The sequence below is a fragment of the Petromyzon marinus genome, chromosome 36, assembly GCF_048934315.1.
Source record: "Petromyzon marinus isolate PM22_M1 ecotype Great Lakes invasive population chromosome 36, UKy_Petmar_22M1.pri1.0, whole genome shotgun sequence".
NCBI lineage: Eukaryota > Metazoa > Chordata > Hyperoartia > Petromyzontiformes > Petromyzontidae > Petromyzon > Petromyzon marinus.
Window position 1 is genome coordinate 8807953 of NC_133702.1, and position 22929 is coordinate 8830881.

The 22929-nt window shown below is 47.4% G+C and overlaps 1 protein-coding gene across 6 annotated transcripts in view; it reads right to left on the reverse strand.

Moving 5' to 3' along the window:
• Positions 1-22929, reverse strand: part of LOC116949328 (neuronal cell adhesion molecule-like) — a 113952-nt gene that overhangs the window by 31471 nt on the left and 59552 nt on the right. For 4 of the 6 annotated variants that reach the window (XM_076072086.1, XM_076072088.1, XM_032966491.2 and 1 more), the window contains 9 exons: positions 19548-19653; positions 17528-17724; positions 13243-13365; positions 12749-12919; positions 9030-9104; positions 6960-7071; positions 5019-5203; positions 1994-2125; positions 1297-1440 (listed from right to left, as the gene is read on the reverse strand). In XM_076072086.1, coding sequence (XP_075928201.1) covers positions 1297-1440; positions 1994-2125; positions 5019-5203; positions 6960-7071; positions 9030-9104; positions 12749-12919; positions 13243-13365; positions 17528-17724; positions 19548-19653 — 1245 coding nt within the window. The remainder of the gene's footprint in view (positions 1-1296; positions 1441-1993; positions 2126-5018; positions 5204-6959; positions 7072-9029; positions 9105-12748; positions 12920-13242; positions 13366-17527; positions 17725-19547; positions 19654-22929) is intronic. The other 2 variants (XM_076072087.1, XM_076072089.1) reach the window with 2 other exon arrangements.

Consider the following 22929-nt stretch of genomic DNA (forward strand, 5'->3'; position numbering starts at 1 on the left):
ACCACTGTTGTCTTCCCACAATGTGGTACTTATTTTATAGATTCTGGAAGGCATGATAATGGGTTGAATCGATCTGCCCAAACTGGAAATTTTACCCATTGATCGATGCAGATAGATGGATGTATATTGAAACATTTTCGCACAGTACAATACATCAATTGATATTTACACTCGTAATAATTGCATCCCATCGTGTGTGCAAACATCAATTATTTTTAATTCGCATACGCGATGGGTGGTACGTAATGGGTTCAACATAATCTATCTGCTAAAAACTAAACACAAAAAAGCATTTCGAGATTTAAAACTGCATAACTCCAGTGGCTTCCGAATATCGGAAGGAAGAGGATTCCAGATGGTCGCAGAAGCTCATCTGTAAGTGCGCGATGCGATGACTGTCGTTGTTCGATGGTTAGCCAAAAGCTGCTGCGAGGATGACCGGAGTTTGCGTGATGGTTCACGCTGCTTGGCGAGATCGGCGAGGTATTACGATTCTTTTGTGGCAAGCATCGCTTTGTGTGCAATGGTGTTTCACGAAAATGTTAAGACAAATAGAATTTGATTCTTGAATTGAATCATGACCCCGAATCGTGGCAATTCACCGAGCCTCGAGGGCAGTGAATGCGTCAACTCACGACTACGAGCCAATCCAATGTTGGGCGTTAATAACACAGCAACACCTCTGCTAAATGACATGTTAAGACACGTGGTGCAATCAATATTGCATTCAACTCTCAATGATCATTATTATCATAAATAATTATTATAATAATTTACACTTATCACGCGCTGTTTCACACAGAGACCGCAAGGCTAATCATGTAGCGGCTACGGATGCTTTCGAAGCGGTTTTAGTTTGTTGTGCCGAGCTATTAAATTGTAAAATATGTCTCATTAATTGAGGATACGACCCAATTAATGTTGTTCAATGGACGTTTCATGTTGATGTTCGTGTAATAATTTTTTTTTGTATTGCTTTACTTTTGCGAATACTTCAAGGCGGCACGTCTGCAATTCACCAACTCTCAGGAAAAAGCAAAAGAATGGCTAAATCACTGACGAGTGAAAGAAGGCTTGCGAGCGCTGCCAAATAATCAGAATCTTTATTCAGGCTGGAGGAATCCGATGAGCTATGAAGCCCTTTTCCACAAGTGTCCAACTAAGCGAGCTACACGAGCGTCGGTGGGAAGAGGAGTGAGCGACGTCCGTGCAGGTCGGGGGGAAGGGGAGGGAGAAGGGGGGAGCTGGGGGGGTTTGGGTGGTGGTGGGGTGAGAGGGATGGGGGAGGCCTCTCACCCAGCACGCTGACGAGCGCGTTGGCAATGATGGTGCCGAAGACGTTGGAGGCGACGCACTGGTAGACGGCGCTCTGTCCGATGACGAGCTTCTTGAGCACGATGCGGTCGCCCTTCACGGTGCGGTGCGGCTCGGCCGGTGCCTCTGCGGGAGCACAGGCAGAACGATTGCCGGTGGCACAAAACTCTCGGCGCCACCGCCGCCGAGTCGTGTTGCCGGCGAACGCCGTCGTCGTGACCGGGGCGAAGTTCCCGGTGCCGGCCTCCACTGCACGGGATAGCATTCTGAGCAGAGCTTGTCGGGGAGATTGATGGTCCAGCTCTCGCTGACTCGCCCATCGGTGCTCAGCCGCCTCCCTATCGCTCTTCTATCCCTACTACCGTGGTTCCTGTTCCGGTGAACTAATTGATACCTCCACCCGCGATGAGGGCTTGGTCATCCAGGCTCACTGTCTCACCTGATACGTATGTTCGACCGCCACAATGTCGATCACAACCCTTTTATTTCTGACTCGTCCCTTCCCACTGCTCAACTGTGGAATTCCCTCCCATCATCGCCATCTCCTCTCCCAAGCAATTATAGCCTCGCTCAATTCATGAAACATATTGATTCTGACCGATGACAACGCACACAGACACACCATGGCACCGAGAAAGGTGTCAAATCCCCACGCTCTGCCTATAACGGCCGGGCTCACCGTTCAGGGGTTTGCCGTTGAGGAGCCAGTGTGTTTCCGGCGGAGGCTTTCCGCCGGCGACGCAGTGCAGCACCGCGTCATCGCCCGGCGCCACGATGCGGTCCTCCGGCCTGGCCGTCCAGTATGGGGCCGCTGCGCGTGAACGAGACGAAGGCAAAGATCCCACACTCGTGTAGCCTTAACGGACTGTTGGGGCAAGTGCTGTTAGCGAGGAGCAACTATGTGATGGCACGCGAATGGGGGGGGTTGTGCGGCCAGCATCACGCCCGGCCGACTTTGTCTCCCGAGCGGCGATGTTTAAACATCGTGCCAGCTACTCGTTTGAGGCTGAGTCGACCAAGGGGAGGCCCAGGACCGATTCAGATATTCGTCACTGGTGTTGGCCACGTGCGGGAGTCAAACTCGGGGTTGTCGGGTTCGTAGCATGGTAAGCTACTACCACTCCCCACAAGTATGCCCACATAGACACAACCACAGATATATATATTTACATATACTCCCATATACACATATACATACTTACATAAACAAACAGGAATACCTTTAGAGATATACACACAGAGTTTGATTCCTGGCCACGACTCGCATCATTGGTGAGTATTATCTCAAATAGTCCTTGTCCGCCCTTCACCAAGCACACTCACCAATGTGGTGAAGTATGGTCAAACAGCACCCATGACTGCCATGGCATGGGAGACCTTTGACCCAGCAGTAAATAGACAAAGCGCTATAATTTATTGTCATATCGTAGAAGTAAAAAACACATATTCATGCCAGATGCTGCCAAAACCTAGAATATCATACATAACGGTAACCTTTGCCTGTACACTATAAAAATCCTGCAGTGCATTCAATGCATTCAATTAGCTTTTATTCAGCAAATGGTTCTATTCACTTGCATGCGTGTCTGTCTGTCATCCGACCTCCAGTATCGATTTAACCTAAGCAACTAAAGTGGCGTTATGTGAGGTTAAAGCGCACTCTAAGGAAATTACATCATGCCTCATTTTTTTTTTTAAGCTAGCCTCCTATTGTTATTGTTAATCATGGAATGTTTTAGCCTCTAACCCGCACACGCTGCTCTCTGCAATCTCAGAAGAGCATCAGCTAATGGCCTCCGGGAGATGTCACGTCTCCGGTGGCTTGGGAATGTCACGCACTCTACTGCCCTGGCGGTGTCCTCGACCGCACCGCGTCTGTCCTTACCCGCCCTGCGGTGAGACAAAATAACCGCCCGGTGAACCTCAAGCCCTCCCCGCCGCCGCCATCCGCAGCGAGTCGGGGCCTCCGAGGTGTCGGTCGTAATTACCCTCGCGACGGCACGGGCATCGCCTCCCGTGCCGCAGCAAATGCGGGCGCGCGCCAGCTCAGCGCGTGCGTTGGACCCGAGCTTCGTTTGCGCTGCACGTCGCCAACCGCGCTCACCGGAGGTGCGACTTTTGTGCGGCACGCACGGGCGTGCGAGGGCGGGAGCACGCGACGGCCACCGAATCATTTTTAATTGTCACGTGAAAAATGGCAATGTAGAAAGAAAAACTGGGCAATGTCGATGGTGAGTCCCCGTGTACCGCGACGGAGTGCCTCGTTGATTTACATCGCGCAACAACAAAGGCCCTTCAAAGTTTGCCGCGATTTGAATGAGCGTTAAGCGTCGCGGGCCTTTAGGGGACCCGTAACGGAGATGAAATGGAATGCAAAATGAAATTAAGAAAACAGGAGCACCAGAGGACATAGACTAGGGAACATGTAATTAAAACGCATGATTGATATCCATTCCATCTCTACAACGACGGCTAGCAACCCGAATTGAACCCACGCCCCGTTATCTATGCAGATAATTAACAAATGAGCCCAACGCTCCTGTAAATGACGTGGGAATCGACAGTTCATATTTCATATCGGCATCGCTTAATCCACATTCTGGAGGTGGTCCACGTGTACAACCCTGAACTGGGTGGGGGGAGTGGGGGGGGGGGAGCAAGAGGGTTTGTAAGGACACGCGCCGCCTGCATTCTCCGCCCCCAGATTCTGCGGACTTTGTCATCCATTCATCCACGACACAGACAAGCCAGCGCTGCCTTATCTCACTCTATCCCCACATCACCCGGCCACGCAACGCATTCCTGCCGGGCGTGCTCAATGAGGACGTGGAGGTTCACTTTAGACGCGGATTGTTGCCGCAGCCGGCGGCATCCTGCGGCCGCCCGACACACGTCACGGGCGAGCGTTCATTTTAGATTCCCGACTCTCGCTCCGCTTGCGTTCTCTCTCCAAGGAGAGGTCCCTGGCTGAAACTCCCTCCATCCCATCTCATCCCCCCCCACCCTACCCCCTCTTTCACCTCGGAACAGTGGGATCTTGCGCTTGAGCTGGGGAAGAGTAGTTGAGGTGGCTTCCCCTTGCCTTTCTCAACAGTAAAATTGAGGTGACATCATCCACGGATGCAGTTTTATGTCACTGCCAGGACAAACTCCTGCCCCCAGTCGCGAGAAAAACATTTGACTAAGTCTGAGTTTTCAAGGAGGAAATTTGGCTCAGGGATGCTGAGATGTTGGGTTCGATTCTGGGGCAGCCACCCACGATTGAATCGGGTGCTCAAGTATAGCCAGTTGATGGTCTGAGCGAAATCTGCAATGACTGTATAAAAAGCGATCAAATTACCTTTGTTTTCTCACCTAAATCAGCTACATTGAATCTATGTGAAACTCGAAACGTATTTGTTTGACTGCCATGCGATGCACTTTTCTCTGCAGCAGGGCGTTGTGAGTAAGGAGAGAGTGTGCCCCTCTGGTGTGTGAATTAAAAAAAAAAGTTCGCTCAAAGGGATTTCAGCTGCAGTTCTGCGATATCCTCTTCCACTGGGGCACTCTCGAAAACAGTTAAACGCAATGCTGCGCAACGACTCCAAAGGGACACTTTGTGCCGTGACGTGATGCCAGCGGTGCAGTCGAAATTACAAAGCATTTACAGGTGGGAATACAATCGTTGGCTGGCTCGCTGGGGGCATTGTCCCCATGGCGCTTACCGTCCACTGTGACGACGAAGGAGTGGTGCGCTGAGCCCATGTTGTTGCTGGCGATGCACTTGTACTGCCCGCTGTCTTCCACCTCCACCGGGTGGAGGCGCAGCGTCTTGTTGTGGTTTCCCGTCGAGAAGCGGCCACGAGGCATGTGACCGCTCACCCTCTCCCAGCGCACGTCCGGCGTCGGCCTGTCGTCACACGCACGAGCGTAAAGTGCGCAGGCCAACACGCACACACGCGCACATACACGACGCCTGAAATTTGTCACTGCGGCCCAAAGCGATAAAGGCGGAGCCCTGAAACGTCTTGGCTCGTGCCACCGCTGGCGGAATGGCCTCTGGCGGAGGTAGCACGGGAAGCCGCCCCTCCTCCTGCCGGAGCCGCGGTTCCAAAACCTCTCTGGATCCACAGACCGCAGTCAGCCCGCAAATCAATTTTGCGGACCGTCATGCGCCAATGACATGTGTTTTTATCGTAACTACTCTGTAAGTACTGAGCCAACTTAAATCCATTTATAGGATTAGTCAATAAAAAGCAGGTTAATCTAATGGGTTCTGCAATGGGCAGTAAAAAAAGCAAGAAATCTGCAACACTTGGGCAGAACACTTCCCGTGGCCCTGCAGGCCGCCAGTAGCCCACAGACCACGGGAAGGGAGCCACAGCCCAAGAAGGAACCTGGCCTCCTCTTCCACACTCGCACTTGAATCCACCACACGTGACCTTTCAATCGACTAACTGCGGGGGGGGGGGGGGGGGAGCATCCATTTATACTGCCGGGTGAACAGAGGCAGGGGAATCTAAGAGAAAATTCGACCAGTGTAAGCTGCTGCGCCGAATTGGACCGGGGAGCAGTGCGCGAGCAATTAAGCCACAGCAGCATGCCTTTGTTATTGAGGTCATTTGTTTATTCGGCGTCCTCACGGCGAACCCTGCACCTTTGCTCCCTAAATATATGCATGTATTCTCTCTCTCTCTCTCCCGCACGGATATCAGAACAAATTAATTCAGGAGAGTGGGAAATAAACAGTTACAACGAGGGTAGCAAAATGTGCAATTGGCCAATATTCTTAAAATGCTGAGGCGTGCGCATTCCAAAGGCAATACAACAGAGACCTGTGCAATAACACATTATTAGCATATATGACATATGGCTCCATTTTATTATGGCGCGCTTGTCCCCATGGGCCACAAAGCACCTTGTAAAAGCCGAATTAAGTGGAAAACAAACTTTAATAAGATAATTTATTTGTGGAGCTATTGGCAACTGGGCTGAGACCATCAATGAACTACATTTGAGGCATTGGCACGTGTGGCTGAACCTCAGCGATGATATGATGGCTCAGTGACGCCTGAGCTCCCTGGCTACCTCACTATGGATCATTAAAACAACTCCTCCGTAGAGGTGGGCGGGTGGATCAGAGGTCAGAGCGCTGAGCTGGCTTTGCTGAGATGCTATGGCTGAATCCAAGCAAAGGTGCCTGTGATTAAATCGGGTCCTCTAGCGTCGCGAGTTGATGGTCTCAACCTGGTCACCAATGATAGGATGAAAACAACGGCCACATTAAATTGCTTCCTGCGCTTAATGATGACAAATTGCAGCTCTGATAATGAAAACATTGTATTGACTGTCATGTGATAACAAAAAATACTCTCAGTGGGTAGGAAAGTGTCCCCCCACCACCACCCCACTGTGTGGACCGGAGGTCACTTGAAGAGACATCAAAGGTAGTTCTGTCGTATCTGCTTCTGCAGGCCGGGTGGGTTGCATTGCTTTACGAGAGATTCAAATGCATAGTGAGCCTTGTGACACGACGCAGACGGCACAACCTGGATACAATTAGAAGAAGAAAATACCAAAGTGTGTTTTTGTTTGACTGTGACTCCACGTGTTTGCGTGTTCGGTGCGGCGCTGTTGGTCATCGGCGTAGAGAAGGAGGCACTCACAGGCCCTCGGCGATGCACTCCATCACGAGCGTACTTCCTTTCAGGCTGTGCATCCTTGTGGTTTTGCCATGGGGCGTGAGCAGGCTCGGCAGGCGGTTCCGGAGACCCCCGGCTGCCAGCGTGAAAACACCACCGTCACAAACGGAACACGTCCATTAGCCACAATGCACTGGGCACGCGTAATAGGACGCTGTGGGTTTAATCAGCGGCAAAAGCTTTTAAGAGTACGACAGGCGTCTCGGTCGAGGGATAAATTTACGACGCATTAGCTGCTCAACTTTGACCACAGAGATTAGTAATGCACGTCGCAGTTCAAATCTCGATGGAACATAAAAAACTACGTAACTTCTTTTTTTTACCCAAAAACCCAATTTTATCAATTTTACTCACTTAGTTCACATAACAAACTTACGAGCATGAGCGACATCAAACTGCGTTAATGTGGAATAATTGAATTGCCCTTCATACCGCGCACATCGTTAAGCCGCAGAGGAACATGCGTGTGTGGTGTACGCACACGCGTGCACGTGCGTGTGCGTGCGTGCCATTCTCTCGGATCTCAAACGGAGAAAAACCTTTTTAAAAAAGAACAAAATTAAGCCTCCAGCAGCATCGGCAAAAATTGCACCTCCCCCGGCGGGAGCAAGAGCACATGCACGTTTTCCGCCACATCCCGAAAGCATGAGTCAGTCACGTGAGCAGAAATAAATGGCCCCAGCAGAAAACAGCCAAAGGAAAACAAAACTTTGAACCGCTCAGCATTAACTCAGGAATCAGCGCAAGCAACATTTTTTTTTAATCGCGTAAAAAAAAAAGAGAAAATCCCTTACGAAAGATTTGCCAAAAACGTATAGTTATCAAAACATTCAAAAAAATTATGACAAATATTGATTGTGTTAAATAGAAGGCTCCTTTAGAAATTATTTTTTATACAAAAGTTCGTGAAGAAGTTTTTATTTTATAATCCAATTGAGCACACGTTAGTTTCATACATTCATGACTGCTTGATGTTTTCAATCTTGTGTACTTGGGCAAATCGCATGATGCTCAGTCAAAATTGAAAAAAAATGGTTTCCTGCTTTTACTAAGCATGGGAACAATGCTCACCTCTTGTTTACTTGCAGCCCTGAATCAGTGGTGAAATTCCACATTCTTATGGTAGGGGGAAGAGTTTCTTAAAAAGGACAAATCACTCTAGACTTCTCTACAAAAGAGGTACTCATTTTTTCAACCCGAGTGTGAGTCAACACCTGACCGGGATATGAACTCGGCGAACTTCCGATTGCGATCCTCTGCGTCATCTCTTAGCCGGATGAACTTACACATCCATAGTGATTAATTGCTTTCCGTGCATTAACACAACACACTCGGCTGTGATTTACGCACGTCTGCAATTTGCACACTCCGAACGGGCGAGTGAGATCAATGAAGCAGTAAGAAGAACCAGCCGCAGAGCAAAATAGAAGAAAAAAATCCCATCAGCAGCATCACTCGGCTGGGTTATACGTGCCCTAAGTGTTTAACATGAACAGGTGATGCCATGGTATAGCCCAGAGGGAAATGACCAAAAAGCAAGCATGTGCTGTGTTACGCTTATTTCTTTCTCCGTTGCATTCTCTTTATCACGTGTGTTAGACCTCGCACTCACTTGCAATTCGAAGTGATCGACCACCAGTTCGTGTTCCGCCAATTAGACATTTCACCGTCGTGGTTGTTCTTGTGCGAAGCGGGTTCACGACAACGTTCCAATTTTTAATTCGCGCACGCGGCCACATTGCAGACCTCGGCAAGTGTACGCACCCACGCGCGCATCCACGCTGTTTTTGTTTTGCGGGGCCCGGAAACTGTTAATCAAGAGACGGCACGCATCCAGATGAGCCGGCCCAATCGTAACCTTTCTTACGGCGGTCAAGGGTGGATTAGTGCGCGTTCATTCATCGCGCCGCGGTGAGAGCGCACTTCAGCTCGCCCGTGAGTTCGAGGCCTAAGGTCACAAGGAGTCTCGAAGGAAGGCAGCGCTAAGAGGGTCAGCTGTTAGTCTCCAAGCGTTCGCCGGCTCGAGCCACTCACCAACAGCTAATTGGGTTTCGTTCACACTCGATGACTGTGCGTCATCAAGTGTTTCCACTGCAACAAATGAAATAGCTGCGTAAAGTTTCAAAAACGATAAAAGAAAAAGGAAACACAAAAAAGCACAGATGTGAAGGAGAAAATGTAAAAAATAATTCAGAAAGTAAGATTTGTAAAGGTACTGTTTTACTTTAGTTGCAGAGGTTGAGGAAGTCAGAATGCTGAATATCACAATGCAGGAATTGTTTATAGGACAACTCCATCTTATGGAGACCTGACCGGCTTATGCAATTCGTTACTCTTGTTGTACACTGCTAGAGTGCAGTAAGAAGCAAATAGCGTAAAATCAAACACTGTTTTCATGTACAGCGTCACTATAAAATGACCTTTCTACAAACCTGGCCAACCTTTGGCTGCTGAACAGAACTTCAAAGTTTAAATCTTTAAAAAATGTCCATCATTCATATGAGACATTCCAATTATTGTTCGGCCAAGACTATGCAACATTGCTCAATAGTAATTTCCTTCGCTCACACAATGCCCATCCGAGGTTTCAATAATCAGTAAGACAGTGAAGACGCTGTCCTGAACTTGCAGCAGAAAAGTTATCAGAAAGACAAATACAAATTATCCGTGGGAGTTAGGAGTAGCGGTGACATGGTGGTTAAGGCAAAAGTGCTATCAACTCTAGCGAGCCGAGTTCAATTCCTGGCTGCGGCTAACAGCACCGCTCCTCCTGCCACCCTTCGCCTACCAGCGCTGACCAACCTGTTGGTCAGTCATTGTCGACACGGCATGGGGGCGACACCTTCATCCATCAGTGGGTGGACAAAAGATGATTCTTACTTTCTTTTCCTTCAACAGCTGCATGTTTTAACGTTTCATTTTGTCTTAAGCTGTAGCCCGACATAATGCATCGGCAGCACGTGTGCTCTTTAAATACCTTAATTTCGTGCAATATTCGACCAGTGCCAGGAATTGCTTGGGGAGAGTGAAGTTCTTGGTGTGCTACTCCATAGGGCAATGCCTGACCGAATTTGCACTTGAATTTCTAATGAACACTCATGTTCATCTGAACAAACACACAAGATCGCCCGTGCAGCCTGAACAGGCTGTTGAGGCAAGTGCTGTTAAGGAGCATGCTCCTATGAAGGCTGGCACAGCACACACACGGGTGGGTGGCCAACAACTACGGTTGTCTCCCTGATGTTTATACACCACACCAGGTACCAATTTAAGGTTAAGCCGAGCTAGGGGAGGCCCAGGACTGGTTCAAATATTCACCACTGATATTGGCCGTGAGCAGGAATCGAACTCGGGTCGCAGGATTCATAGCGCAGTGCACTAACCACGACACTACCGCTCCCAGCATACACACATACACATACAGGATGCATCTAGTACCGTCACGCACGTGTGCAAAAGAACGGCAACGTGGGGAAGGAAATTGAAACGACGAGCCCTTCAGTTGCCGTCGATTCAAAGATTCTGCCACGCATTCCAAAAGAGACTCGTGACCACAAATCGAGGCTCTGCGTTCTCATTCCGCCGGAAGTATTTCTTCGCTTTGCTTCGTCAAATAGCACAATACAGTTTGATGAATAAAGGACAGCTCGGGCACACGTATAATGCTGCCAGTCATGGACTCAAAGAGTAAGTGACAGTTTGTGTTCTGGAGGTCTCTTCTCCATAGCAGCAGAATATTTTTTTCCCCTATGCAGCTCTGCCAGAAAACGCCGTCTTTGTTGTTTGATGGCCTTAGACGTATGCCTCCGCAGGAGGGTGGGAATAGTATTCTCTCCACTGCCTGCAACTACTGGCAATGCGAGCATACAATTATTATCAAATCATGACCTTTAACTGAAACGTCAGGACCTATAATAACAGGTTTTGGTGAACAGCGATGGATGTGACTGGCAAAGCAGCCGAGGCAAACAGCCTGCTTCACACACAAGTGCAAATCAAGGAGGTGGTTTTCAAACACTTGCACGTACGTGCACGGATACACACGCAAAAAGACAAAGGCATGTGCGTGCAGACATACACAGACACACAATCACACACAAAAGATCTCCCGTGCAAGTCCATAACAGACCGTGTTAGTGAGTATTTATGAAGTCCAACAGGGTGCATGAGTCGGTGGTGTGGGAAACACCATTCCTGACCATTGTTGTCTCACCAGTCGTGAGGTTTACACACTGCACCAGGTACAAGTCCGAGATGACTTAAGGGAGGCCTAGGACCGGTTCAGATATCACTCGCCGATGATATTAGCCGTGGTCGCTAATCGAACTCAGGTTGCTGAGTTTGTGTTTGCCCTGTAACTGATCGCTGCACCACCGCTCACCACAAAATTAAAATATCCCCCATAGAGCCTACACAGGCTGTCAGGGCAATAAATGTGCACAAACTCCTACAAATTGCGGTGCGGAATACGAGCGTTGGTGATGGCTAGTAACACACCCAGCCGATTTTGTCTGAATTTTGGTGATGTCTACACACTGCCCCAAGCACTCACTTAAGGCTGAATTGGCCGACACACAAACGCGCGCAAACATATCCACAAACGCACACACACACAGAGTGGCTGCCTCATGAACCACCGCGTTGAAGGACTTCCATGGGTCATTGGCCACACCACGCGCACGGGCACACACCACCAGTGCCCTCTGCTCTTTGAAGCACAGTTTCTCAGCCACGATGTGGAGGCAATTGCGAACATACCATGGGCTCAAACTGCCAGTCAATGGATTCATATTTAAAAGAAAATAAACCGCACAATATTCTTCAGACGACTGCTGAGATAAAGCCAATAATGGTCAGTGCAGGAAGACTTTGCCTGCGACGTTTGAGCATAGAGTTTCATTTCGACTCGGGCGTTATACTAACAGCCGGAGTTCTCTTGAATTGCGGTAATGTTTTTTTTAACCTGTTCATGCCTTATCCAAACACACGCACACACACACACGCAGCACAGTGCATGTTGTACAACACAGCATTGATCAACAACAGCCGAAGGGTATTTATTTTGTGCACCATGTTGAGAGGCCTAATCACGGCTTGGTTCAGAATTGCAAAGATCCGCAGTGAATTCATTTCTCTCTGGAGGCCAATTTCCTAAACCAGTGATAGAAAGACGGCACCCTAATGCGATATATATTTTTAACATATAAATATAACGGAACTTTTAAATCCGTATACATTTCAGAATCCTCTTTAGTTTGAAAAGAAGATCCAACGTCCACTAACCTCAAGTGTAACTTTAGTTGGTTACCATCTTAACACTATTAAAATACCGTAATAACATATGGCAATGTTATTCTTGCGTAAAAATATTTTTAAAATGTCCTTAAATATGACAGTCATCAACCTATTGGCCTCCTGTATAAATATTTTACAGCTGACAGCTGCTGATGGGTCTCATCAGCAGATTAAGGCCCATTACTCAAACATTACTGCAAGTTGTCCGGAATGTATATATGTATGTTGAATTTCTTTCACACTGTACGTAGCCAACCCTGCTAATCGGAGGTGTGGAAGTCCAATAAGCCCGCTCGCTGAACCGATTTTTTCTTTTATAATTTTGATGTGGAGATGTGGAATTAATTTCGCCTGTTTATTTGTTTACCCTATCCATAATCCACACGGGATGGCACGTAATAATATTTCACGGAACCTGGCGGTCACCGAGTGTGCACGGCAGCCCGAGTGAATCTTACGTGAGCGGACTTTCAGCTTGATGGGCTCCTTCGAGATGATGGTACGGGAGGCCACAAACTGCGCGTAGCAGATGTAGTCGTCTCGGCTGTCCACCGGCTTGACGTTGGAGAAGTAAAGGTCGCCGCTGAGGCCCTGCGACACTCGCTTGTCCTGCCCAATGTGGTCCAGCGCTGCGAAGGCAAAAAAAACAAATGCCCTAACTCGCATACGGAAGGGCAAGGAAATGTACGTCAAGGGCCAAAGTTATTTTCCCGCTCGAGTGAGCGCGGAGGTAATGCTAACCTCCGGTTTACAGCCTCGAGGCAGAGGTGGAAATTCCACATTCATGTGTCAGGGGGCAGGGCAGCTTTATCCATAGGACAACCATTGCCGACTTTCCTTCTTGATAGCAAGGGTATACCCCCGTTGAGTTTTTGTGACACAGAATCTAAACATATTATATATATAGATATTTGTGTAACCGCTGGCATTGTGTTCTGTCGTCATTTCGTACTGCTCGTCATCCACAAGATTTTGGGGGGAGGAACGCCCTGGGGAGGCTTGCAGGGCAGAACCACCGAGTTGCCCTCGTCCACCTCCATGGGATCCAGCACTTCCTTGGGCCACTTGGGGGTACCTGGGCCACGCACACAACATGGGCACGTGGTCACCGCTGGCTCTCGAACGTTGGCACGCGCTATGCACACGCTGCGCTCACGCTATGCACTGCTACGCTCACGCTATGCACATGCGCTAGAACGCACAGCGCTGACGGTCCTCGCGGGCTCTAAACGAGGCCTTTGACAATGGTCGCGACCACCAATTGTTACAGCACAAAGGATATCACGAAGACGCCACGTTGCACGCCCGAGGACAGGATAATCTGTCGCAGATTAACAGTAGGGGGTCGATGTTGCTATGGTGGTGGGGGTTTTTTCCCCGATTGAGTACATTTTGAGGTGATTTTTTAAAAAAATTTGGACCATAACGCCAGCGCACGTGGCCTATTCTTCTTAAAATATTATCACGGAATTTTGTCCGCCATGACGCAGGCGGCAAATGCTCGAATTACATACCCACAGTGTTAACCAGGGCAACCGCCGGGTTCCAACAGCAAACCTCTACAACCAAGCAGCAAAGGCACAACCGCTCGGCCGTGTCACCGCCCAACAATAGGGCCTACTTTACAATGTTTTACCCTCTTTCTCGCCCAGCGACCTGGGCACCCCTGGACCATGGAACCCGGTGCAGTTGCACCGACTGCGCACTTGATAGCTCCGCCACTGGGAGTAACAATACATCATGGCACTGTGAGATTTACCCGAGGGAGACAACACGAAGGATAGGCAGGTGCCTGCGAAGGCACTGGGGATGTTTAGGTACACAAGTAGGAAGGTAAACAGGTACTACACGGGTACGTAGGTTGGGTAAGTTTGTAGACACACGGGCAAGGTGGGTGTATTTAAACATCTGTGTTTGACAAGATGTTTGCAGGAGAGTGTTTTTTTGTGTGCAGCTTTGGCAATCGCTGATTACTAAAAAAGAGAAGTAATAACAAACAGATGTATATTCTCGCCGAGAGGAAGGACAGCACTGGTATTTGGCTGGTTGCCTTGTTCATTACATAGGGTCCAATTTGCGGCTTGACGAAATAGCTGAATCACATTGGCTTGGCAATTTGCCCTTTTGTTGTTAATGGAGACATCAGCATGGTTTTGGCAACAACAAAAATCGTACGAACACGTGGATCGGGCCATTAGAGGTTACATGTGAATAAGACCAGACAGCCAACACCTGAACTCTTTCTCTGCATCAGAAAAGCTAAAAGTGCAGTCCTGCAATATCGATGCTCACACCACTGCTGTGGTAGAGCCTCCACAAGAGAGCTCTAAAGGGCTCCTTCCTCGTCACCTATTTTGGCGTATAATTTCCACGCAGGCCAGACACTCCGGGAGATTGAACCGGAGACAACTGGATGGTGAATCCAGTCAGCTGACCATCATTATACCATGGCAGCATCCTCTTCCTCCATCTCATTTTCAATATGAAAATGTTTTTTTTTTTTAAATAGAGAGCCCCGCACATGCAGCTTTCCGGTAGCCATACATCCGTGCAAACATCCGTTATATTTTTCAAGGAAAAAACAAAAGGACGTTGGTGAAATTCGGAAGGGAAGCACTCCCATTGCAGGGAATGAGGGAGGCCCTGGCTGATGGAACTGCAGGGTCAACTGGGGAAGGTACACATCTGCAAACATTTACCATAGATGGCTCGTCTGTTACCTTCCATCTTAGGAGGCATGTCACTGTGGACATCTTTCCAAACGATAAGGAAAAAAAAACATGATTAACACATTCAAAACACGGACACGAAAGCAAGAGAATCGTGACGAAAAATAAATCTTAATTTTGTTTTATCAAATCATGATTGCATTTCACATTCGCGCCATGCTCATAGTGCGAGGCTATCACATAAGTGCTGCGTTTCACAGACACAAGTCTACAATCGCAGCTGGTAAAGTCTTACATGACAGTCTAGTTTAAAACATATTGTGTACAAAAAAAAGACACACGCGGACATCCCATCTTACTTTCGGGCACTCATTTGAAATATTATTGCGCAGATTACATCCCGACATGCTGAAATCCCTATTTATGAAAACAGATGCCTGCTGTCACTTTTGCACCGATGACAAATGTCTGCAATCCCGTTCCTATGGCTGTGGCGGTTTCCTGGTTAAGCCGCGGCTCACGGAGACTGACAGGACGATCGGTAGAGACGGAATTGGGAGCCCAATGGCTCTGCCAATATTGGTACAGAGTGCATCGGAATGCAGCCCTGGATGGAACAAGTTGCTCGTGTGGTCATCACGTGCGGACAGGCGTTTCTAATAACTCCTGTGTTTGTACAGTGTGGAATAAAAGATGAGGATAGAGATACCAAAGAAAGCCCTTAGCCATTTTATCATTGTAATTATCAATTTGTAAGTCGAATATGACGTTCGAATTTAACTATTTAAATGTTAAAGGTTGATTTTTTTTTTCAGTGTAATCATATACTCCTGCTGCAGCAGCAGCAATGTATTTTAATACATTGAAATTAACCTAAGATGTTTCAAGGCCTCATTAATATCAGAAGTGCAAAAGCTCCATGAAAGGAAGATATGTAATTAAATGCCATTTGCTGCACTGTAATCAACGCGTGCATTCATTTGTATTCATGAAGCAATTCAAAAAAGAGATCCCATCAGGAACAAATACCTTTTGCTCAATTCTTTACTTTCCACGTGATCATTGCCCTGCATGATATATGCTCAAATTAACACCCACTACCTTCTTGGACAAAATATCATAAGCGATGCCTGTACAAGAGCACACCAATTAGCCATTTCAAAGGGACACGCGAAAACCTCATGAAGTTAATTTGTTGAGAACGTCACGTATTACCATAAAAGTCGTAAGTGCAAAAAACAGCGGGAGAACATACAACTACAGCTGAGTCAGGAATCGAACACAGACCCCTTTTTTGCTGTGAGGGGCAAGCGTGACGAGTGCGCGAACCTGCTCTCCAGAGTTTTTGGTATCTGTCTTCGGTGTTCGAGGCTTAATTCATTGGTAGTGTGGCAGGTTTTCAAACAAATTCCAAGTCGAACATTTCAGCAGTTAATCCATTTTGACCCTCTATATTGAGAGAAAGCAGAGTGCCTGGCAATGTTGCACGTATGTCTGTTTCTGAAGTCAATTGGCTAATTGTACAAATATAAATGCGTCAGCCCGCAGAGTAAATCCCTTATTCGAATTTTTTTTTCTTCCACTAGACACAAATTGTATTTGATATCTGAACTGGTCCTGGGCCTCCCCTAGGTTGACTCGACCTTACAGGAATATTTTGCTGTTTTTTTTTTCCATGGATTTTCTGTTTTGCACAGTCACATAGTCACTTTAAGATGTTTTTCTTGTTCGTGTTTGTGTTTTTGTTTGTTTGTTGTGGTTGCACCCGATTCAAGAGCCGAATGGCTCACAGGGCTATACCAAAATAAATCAACTGAAAACTGAAAAAAAAAACTGAAAACTGGCGTGTTCTGCAAACATCATCACTGGGGAGATAGACAAAGGCGGGCTGGGCATGGTCCTCGCCACCACACTCCCGCGTGTGCTGTGCTTGCTAACGGCACACTTGCCGTTAGGGTTGCCACCCGTCCAGGTTTTTACAGGATCCTCCTCTTGTTCAGAGAGCTACCCTGGGAAATCCGTAATTCTTCCCGGAACATGAATAGTCACAGTTGTTGTGCCTGTTGTGCACCCATAGACCTCCAAGGGCAATGCATTTCCAAGTTCTAATAACCTTGCTCAATTAAAAACTATTATTTAATTACATCTTCAGAGTCTTTATACGTATTGGTTATATGTGTTGGTTTTGAAAGCCCACGATTAAAGTTTAATAGCGTTGTTTGTTGCTGGCCACTCGTTGCTTTGGGCCTTTAGCCGTGCACTTACAAACTGTGATGAAACAAGGACAAGAATCGCTTGAGGTTCTCCCCTGTTCCGGTCCAGCATTGTCAGATATTGTCCTCCTTGCCCACGATGTGTCCCAGAGGGGTCTTCTTCTTAAGCCTTACATGCCCCCCCCCAACAGTTGGACATCTGCGAAATAGAGCTTCATGGCTCATCGGATTCCTCCAATGTAAATAAATATTCTGAATCTAAGTATATTCGATGCCAACACAGCATGGGGGGGGGGGTGGCAGGGGGTTGGGGGGGGGGTGATCATTGTGCCTGCCACGCGCTGGTGGCTCTTACTTGCGATGCGCAGTTTGATTTTGTCGGAGACAGCGGTGCCCAGCTTGTTGGAGACCAGGCACTGGTAGTCGCCCTCGTGCCGCTTGGCGTGGCCGGTGCTGTTCTTGACGAAGGTGAACGAGCCCGAGCCCGCGGCCGTCACCACGCCCACCTCGGCTCTCGGGTCGAACGACTTGTCATTCTTCGTCCAACGATAACTGCAAAGGGGCCGTCCATTCAGCTGAGCCGGGTCGCTTTTGCAAGCATGAGACTCGCCTGGTCTCTTGAGTTCTAAATGCCAATGTTGAAGTCTGCTAGCAACGACGAGAGGGCTTCAGGAGAGAGCTCGTGTAGTTTTAATACTCCCTCCTTTGAATGAGCGCAAACTACCAGTATTCTACTCTATGGCTCACCTGGTTAAACAAAATAACCTTTGGCTTGTAGTTTATTTTCTGCTCAAATGACTATTGGAGGTGGGGCGGCACTCAACTCCCATTTACAGCCCTCAGCAGGTGGCGGAAAAGCCACGTTCTTATGGCAAGGGTCAGTCTAACCATTGGACAACCACCGTGGTATTCATTTTATGGACCCCAGAGGGATGATGGGCTGAGTCAACCCCCCGACCAGGATGCAAACTCGCAACCTTCTGATTGGGAGCTGCTTGCTCTACCGCCGAGCCACCTAGCCGTAAAAAAAAACTGCTCACTGCTCCACCCACAGAATAGTCGAGCGTGCCCTGTGAAGCTGGATTCCCATAGTTTGTCTCTAACTCGCATCTCGCTCACTCTGCATGGACTTTGCGTGCCGGATTATCACTGCCATATGGCGCCTGCATTCTCTGCACGCACTGTGACCAAATCACCCGGAACGTGCGCCAAATCTCTCCAGATTTCAGAAGCTAAGTGGGGGTGTAGCCTGGACTGTGCTTGGATGGGCCACCACTGTGCACAACAGGTTGTTTACAGGCTGTGAGGCTACGCTGACAGCAGAGGGCAGTGCAGAAAAATCCACTGTTGCACTGCTACGTCAATGCTCCCTCAATTATTCTCCAGCCTTCACCAACCCACACTGACCAGTGTGGTGAAGTATGGTCAAATAACTCACCAAGCTGCCACCGCCCCCCCACGCTGCACTGCGTAGAGAGGCCCTCATCCAGCATTGCAATTACAAAAGGTTGTACACAGCACTTTATTTCTCATGGAAAATTTCCAGGACTCCCCCAAATCCCCAAACCTCTCACCAGCAGCAGATGGGAGGGTGGGGAAATTACATTATTAAAATATAAATATAGACATGTTTTACCCAGGAAAGCCTCAATGAGACTCAAAACTCCTTTTCAGCAGAATATTGCGACGTTTCACAATACAAGTGATATTAAAATGTGTTATTGTGTTTATTTTTTTCCCACAAATGAATACGTTTGCGGTGCAATTTTTTACACATGGCCCACTCATTTCAAATAACGTCACGGGATCTGCGACGTCGATCGTGTAAATCAGGTTTGAGTGCATATCTTCGATGGTATTTATTATATATATTTTACCAGGAAAGGTCAACTGAGCTATGTAGCTCTTTTTTAGAAGTGACCTGGCCACAAATCATAGCGCAACGAAGTGGCTTATCATGTGGAAATTTACACCAGCCAAACACTTGAAACGCATGATAATTATGAATGTGGAAGGAAAAACCAGAGGACCCGGAGAAAAATCCACACAACCACGAGGAGAGAGACATGCAAACTCCAAATATACAGCAGGCATCAGCGTTGGGATCGAACCCACGACCTCCTGTATACCAGGCGAGGTAGTTAACATCTCGTCACCGCGGCGCCTTAATACACCCACTTAATACACCCGCCAGTGTTAGCCAGGACGGTGGTGAGGCTCGAACCGCTAACCTCAGCTTCCGAACAGGTCCAGCTGAAACTGACCCCTGGTTGTCCATGTGCACCGTGGATGCAGTCAACGGAGTGGGGCCCACCGCAGAAGCCCTGTGGGTTTAATGTGCAGCCGTGCGGCGGCACGGCTGGTTAACCACGTACCTCGGGGCAGGGGTCCCTTTGGCCTCACATTTCACTAAAATGTCCTCTAACGGGTCGACGTAGTGGTCAGTGGGGGACTGCTTCGTGATCGCAGGCGGTTGCTCCACTGTGGAACAAAAACGACACACATTAAAGCAACACTTCGGCGCTGTCAGTCGGCGGCTTCTGACTTACAATGCAGTAAATCACCTGATTTCTGCCCCCCAAACCGTACACCCCAAAACCCAATCCCGAGAATTTGATTTGAGAATCAACGTTTTTTTTTTTTTGTTCCCCGTCTCTCGTTTTGATTGTATTGCATCTCTATGTAGAGCCGTATTCGCTCCATGAGGCGAAATATTCCATGAGCATGAAGAGGTGAAAGGGAAAAGGTGCAGCCCTGCGATCGCCTGCTCATGTCATTGCTGGCTTGAAGGGCTGCCACGAGACAGAGCTCTAGAAGAGGCGCCTCTGGATGGGTATTTGGCCTACTCTGCTGGTCAGACGTCTTGGAAGAGGTGAGAGTGCCCACATTTTGCCCCACCAAAAGTGACTTGTCAATCGACTAACTGTGCATTGACGTGTAATTCGGATGAATGGTAAATCGTAGTTTTCCACGCACACAATTCGATGCGCATACTGTAAGCCATCAGAATCAGTTGTAACTGATGAACCGATGCATCAACATATTTTGTGTGCGTGCTTATCTTTTGTTATTTTACATTTGAACAACCAGAAAATATAAATGGTTAAGGCGCTACAAAAGCTGTGATTACTGCAAAAGCAATGATTACAGAAGGAATATGGTTCAAATCGAATTGTACTGCATTTTTTTTATACAATTACAGATATTCAAAGCGACATTACCCGTGTGTGCATGTTGTGTCATTATCGTCAGTCGTTCCAATTTTTATGAGGATGTATTCTTTCTTGAAATCATAATTAGTGTGGCAGATGCTTCAAATGAAAAGAGACAAGAAAAATAATCTCCTTGGAAAAAAAACATGAACTTCGTTAACAATTTAAGCAAGAAGAGCCCCTTACTATAAAATAATACATCTGGCATCAGTAGTAATATTCAAAGTGGCTATAAAAGGGTGAAGGTGCAGTTCTGAAATTGCATTGCTCATGCCACGCTGGTGGAAGGGCCTCCCACGAGAGGGAACTCTACAGAGACCACCTAAACAGGTATTTGGCCTACTTTTCCACGCTGGTCAGACGTGTGGGTTAGAGCTGGGAGTACCCACACTCCACCTTACTGCGCGCAATCTGCCAATCGACTTGCTCGTGCCACTGCCAGTAGAAGGGGCTTCCACTCTAGAGGGAGACGGCCTAGAAAGCCTCACCTCCCAATGGGCCTACTCTTCCACACTGGCCAAACGTCTCGGAAGGGGTGGGAGTACCCACACTTTACCCTAACGCGCTTTGCCGCCGAACGACTAACCGGAATCCATTTACACTGCAGGGTGGACCGAGGCAGTGGGGGCGGGATTTAGTAATCCTTGCCGTTGTTCCAACTTTGGCGCCAGAAGATCAAAGCCGTGACCGCTGGATTGCAAGTCCAGTGGGGTAAACCATTACACATCACGGCGGCTTCCAAACTGGTGGCACGATTTTAAAACGTTTCTGATCTCTACAACGTTCCAGTCGCAGTGGCCTCTTGCGCAGGAATTGGTAATATCATTGCAGAAAGTTGAAATGTGCATTTGGCGCATCGAATGTGCCGCGTATTACTAAAGATGTGGGCAGGTGGCACATTGTGGTGTTTTTCTCACTCAATTAGCAATGCCTGTTGTGTGCGATCGGCAGTGACGGAACCTATAAACGTTTTAATTGCACGCGTTTCTGATCGCAGTTATAGTTTAGCGAATCACGTTCCTCTTGATGTAATGCCACACTGTCTTGGAAATCAATGGTCCGTTCAGAACAAGTTCTGTCAACAAGTCTGTGCAGAGACTACACAAGTGGAGTCCAGCTGAGCATTGTAGCAAGAGTGAACAACTAAATACAGAGCAGAACCATCATTTGTTAACATATTTAAAAAAAGGATCTACGAAAGCAAATCGCTTGTTTGGGGTTAATTTTAAGCAGCAAACGAAGATTGCCTGGAGGATCAAATTAGTTAAACAGATGTGTTCCACGATACCTAACGAATGAACTCATATCGTAATTGATAGTGCATCGAAAGTTTGGGAAAGGTTATAAATTAAATAGAGTGTAAGTTTTCTGTAATCACAAAAGGTAATGTGGGGGAGAAGGAGACATATAAACAGAGATGAGAGACTGAAATACAGGAATTTGCAGCGAAATAAATCAACAATATTGCGGATGCATGCACCGTTTGTGTATCTTGGGCTCTCTGGCACGATGCTCAAGCATTATTTGTAATTAAAAAAATACTTTAAAGTTACTTTTAAGTACCCCCCCCGCCACCGGTTAATCATGTGGGTGTATTAACCAAAAACATGTGCCGTTTTTTTAAGTGTAGACCATGTGTCCCGGTGTCACGGTCCAAATTTACCAAGTTTAACACGTAGGCTTTCGCGACCAATATCATCCATAAGAGTTTTTTTGGGGTTAGATCGCGATCTAACCCCAACGTGATCTAACCCCAAAAAAAACCTCTATTATGGACAAATTTACCAAATTTGAAAATGACCCGCAAATTAAGTAATTTGACCGAACCACATTGAAAGATCACCCCCTACTGGCAGCCTATGCCCATCAGGGTTACATACGGCCTTCGTGATAGCACATCGCTATAAGGATGACGATAAAAACAATAGTTTTTAACGCAATTACTTTAGCGAGGTCAATGCATTGACATTTTGAAACGTATGGCCGCGATGTCACAGTTTATGTCACTAAGGCACTCTTAACAGTGGAGGTGGCTGAGTGGCTGAGATCCGAATTCTGAGATGGCACTGTTAAGATTCTGGGTTTGAATCCAGTCAGTGAGTTCATGGTCTCAGCCTGGTCACGCGAAAAAAATGCACGCGAATAAAAATATTGATCAAGTAACATTTTCTTCTGCATTCACTTCATTTGGCTATATTTCATGTCTGAGAATTCAAAATATCAGTCTGACTCGTCATATGAGCAGAATGGGCTGGGGAAAGTGATGCCCTACCCTGTGCGGATCAGAGGTCACTTGAACAGAGCTCAGATTGTAGCTCTGTGATACCTGCTTTTGTGTTGCCATTACAGATGCTGATATCACTGCCTAATTTAGAGATCAAAATTGATGTTTTGTCTTGTTATACGACACTGATAGCACAATCGGGATATCAGGAAATAATACATTTTTAAAAAGCACATTAAAGTCGTTTTTCAACGGTTTCACTTGACTCCTGTTTGTCGTGGTCAAATCTTGCAATCAAAATTTTGTCTACTTCCTGTTGTC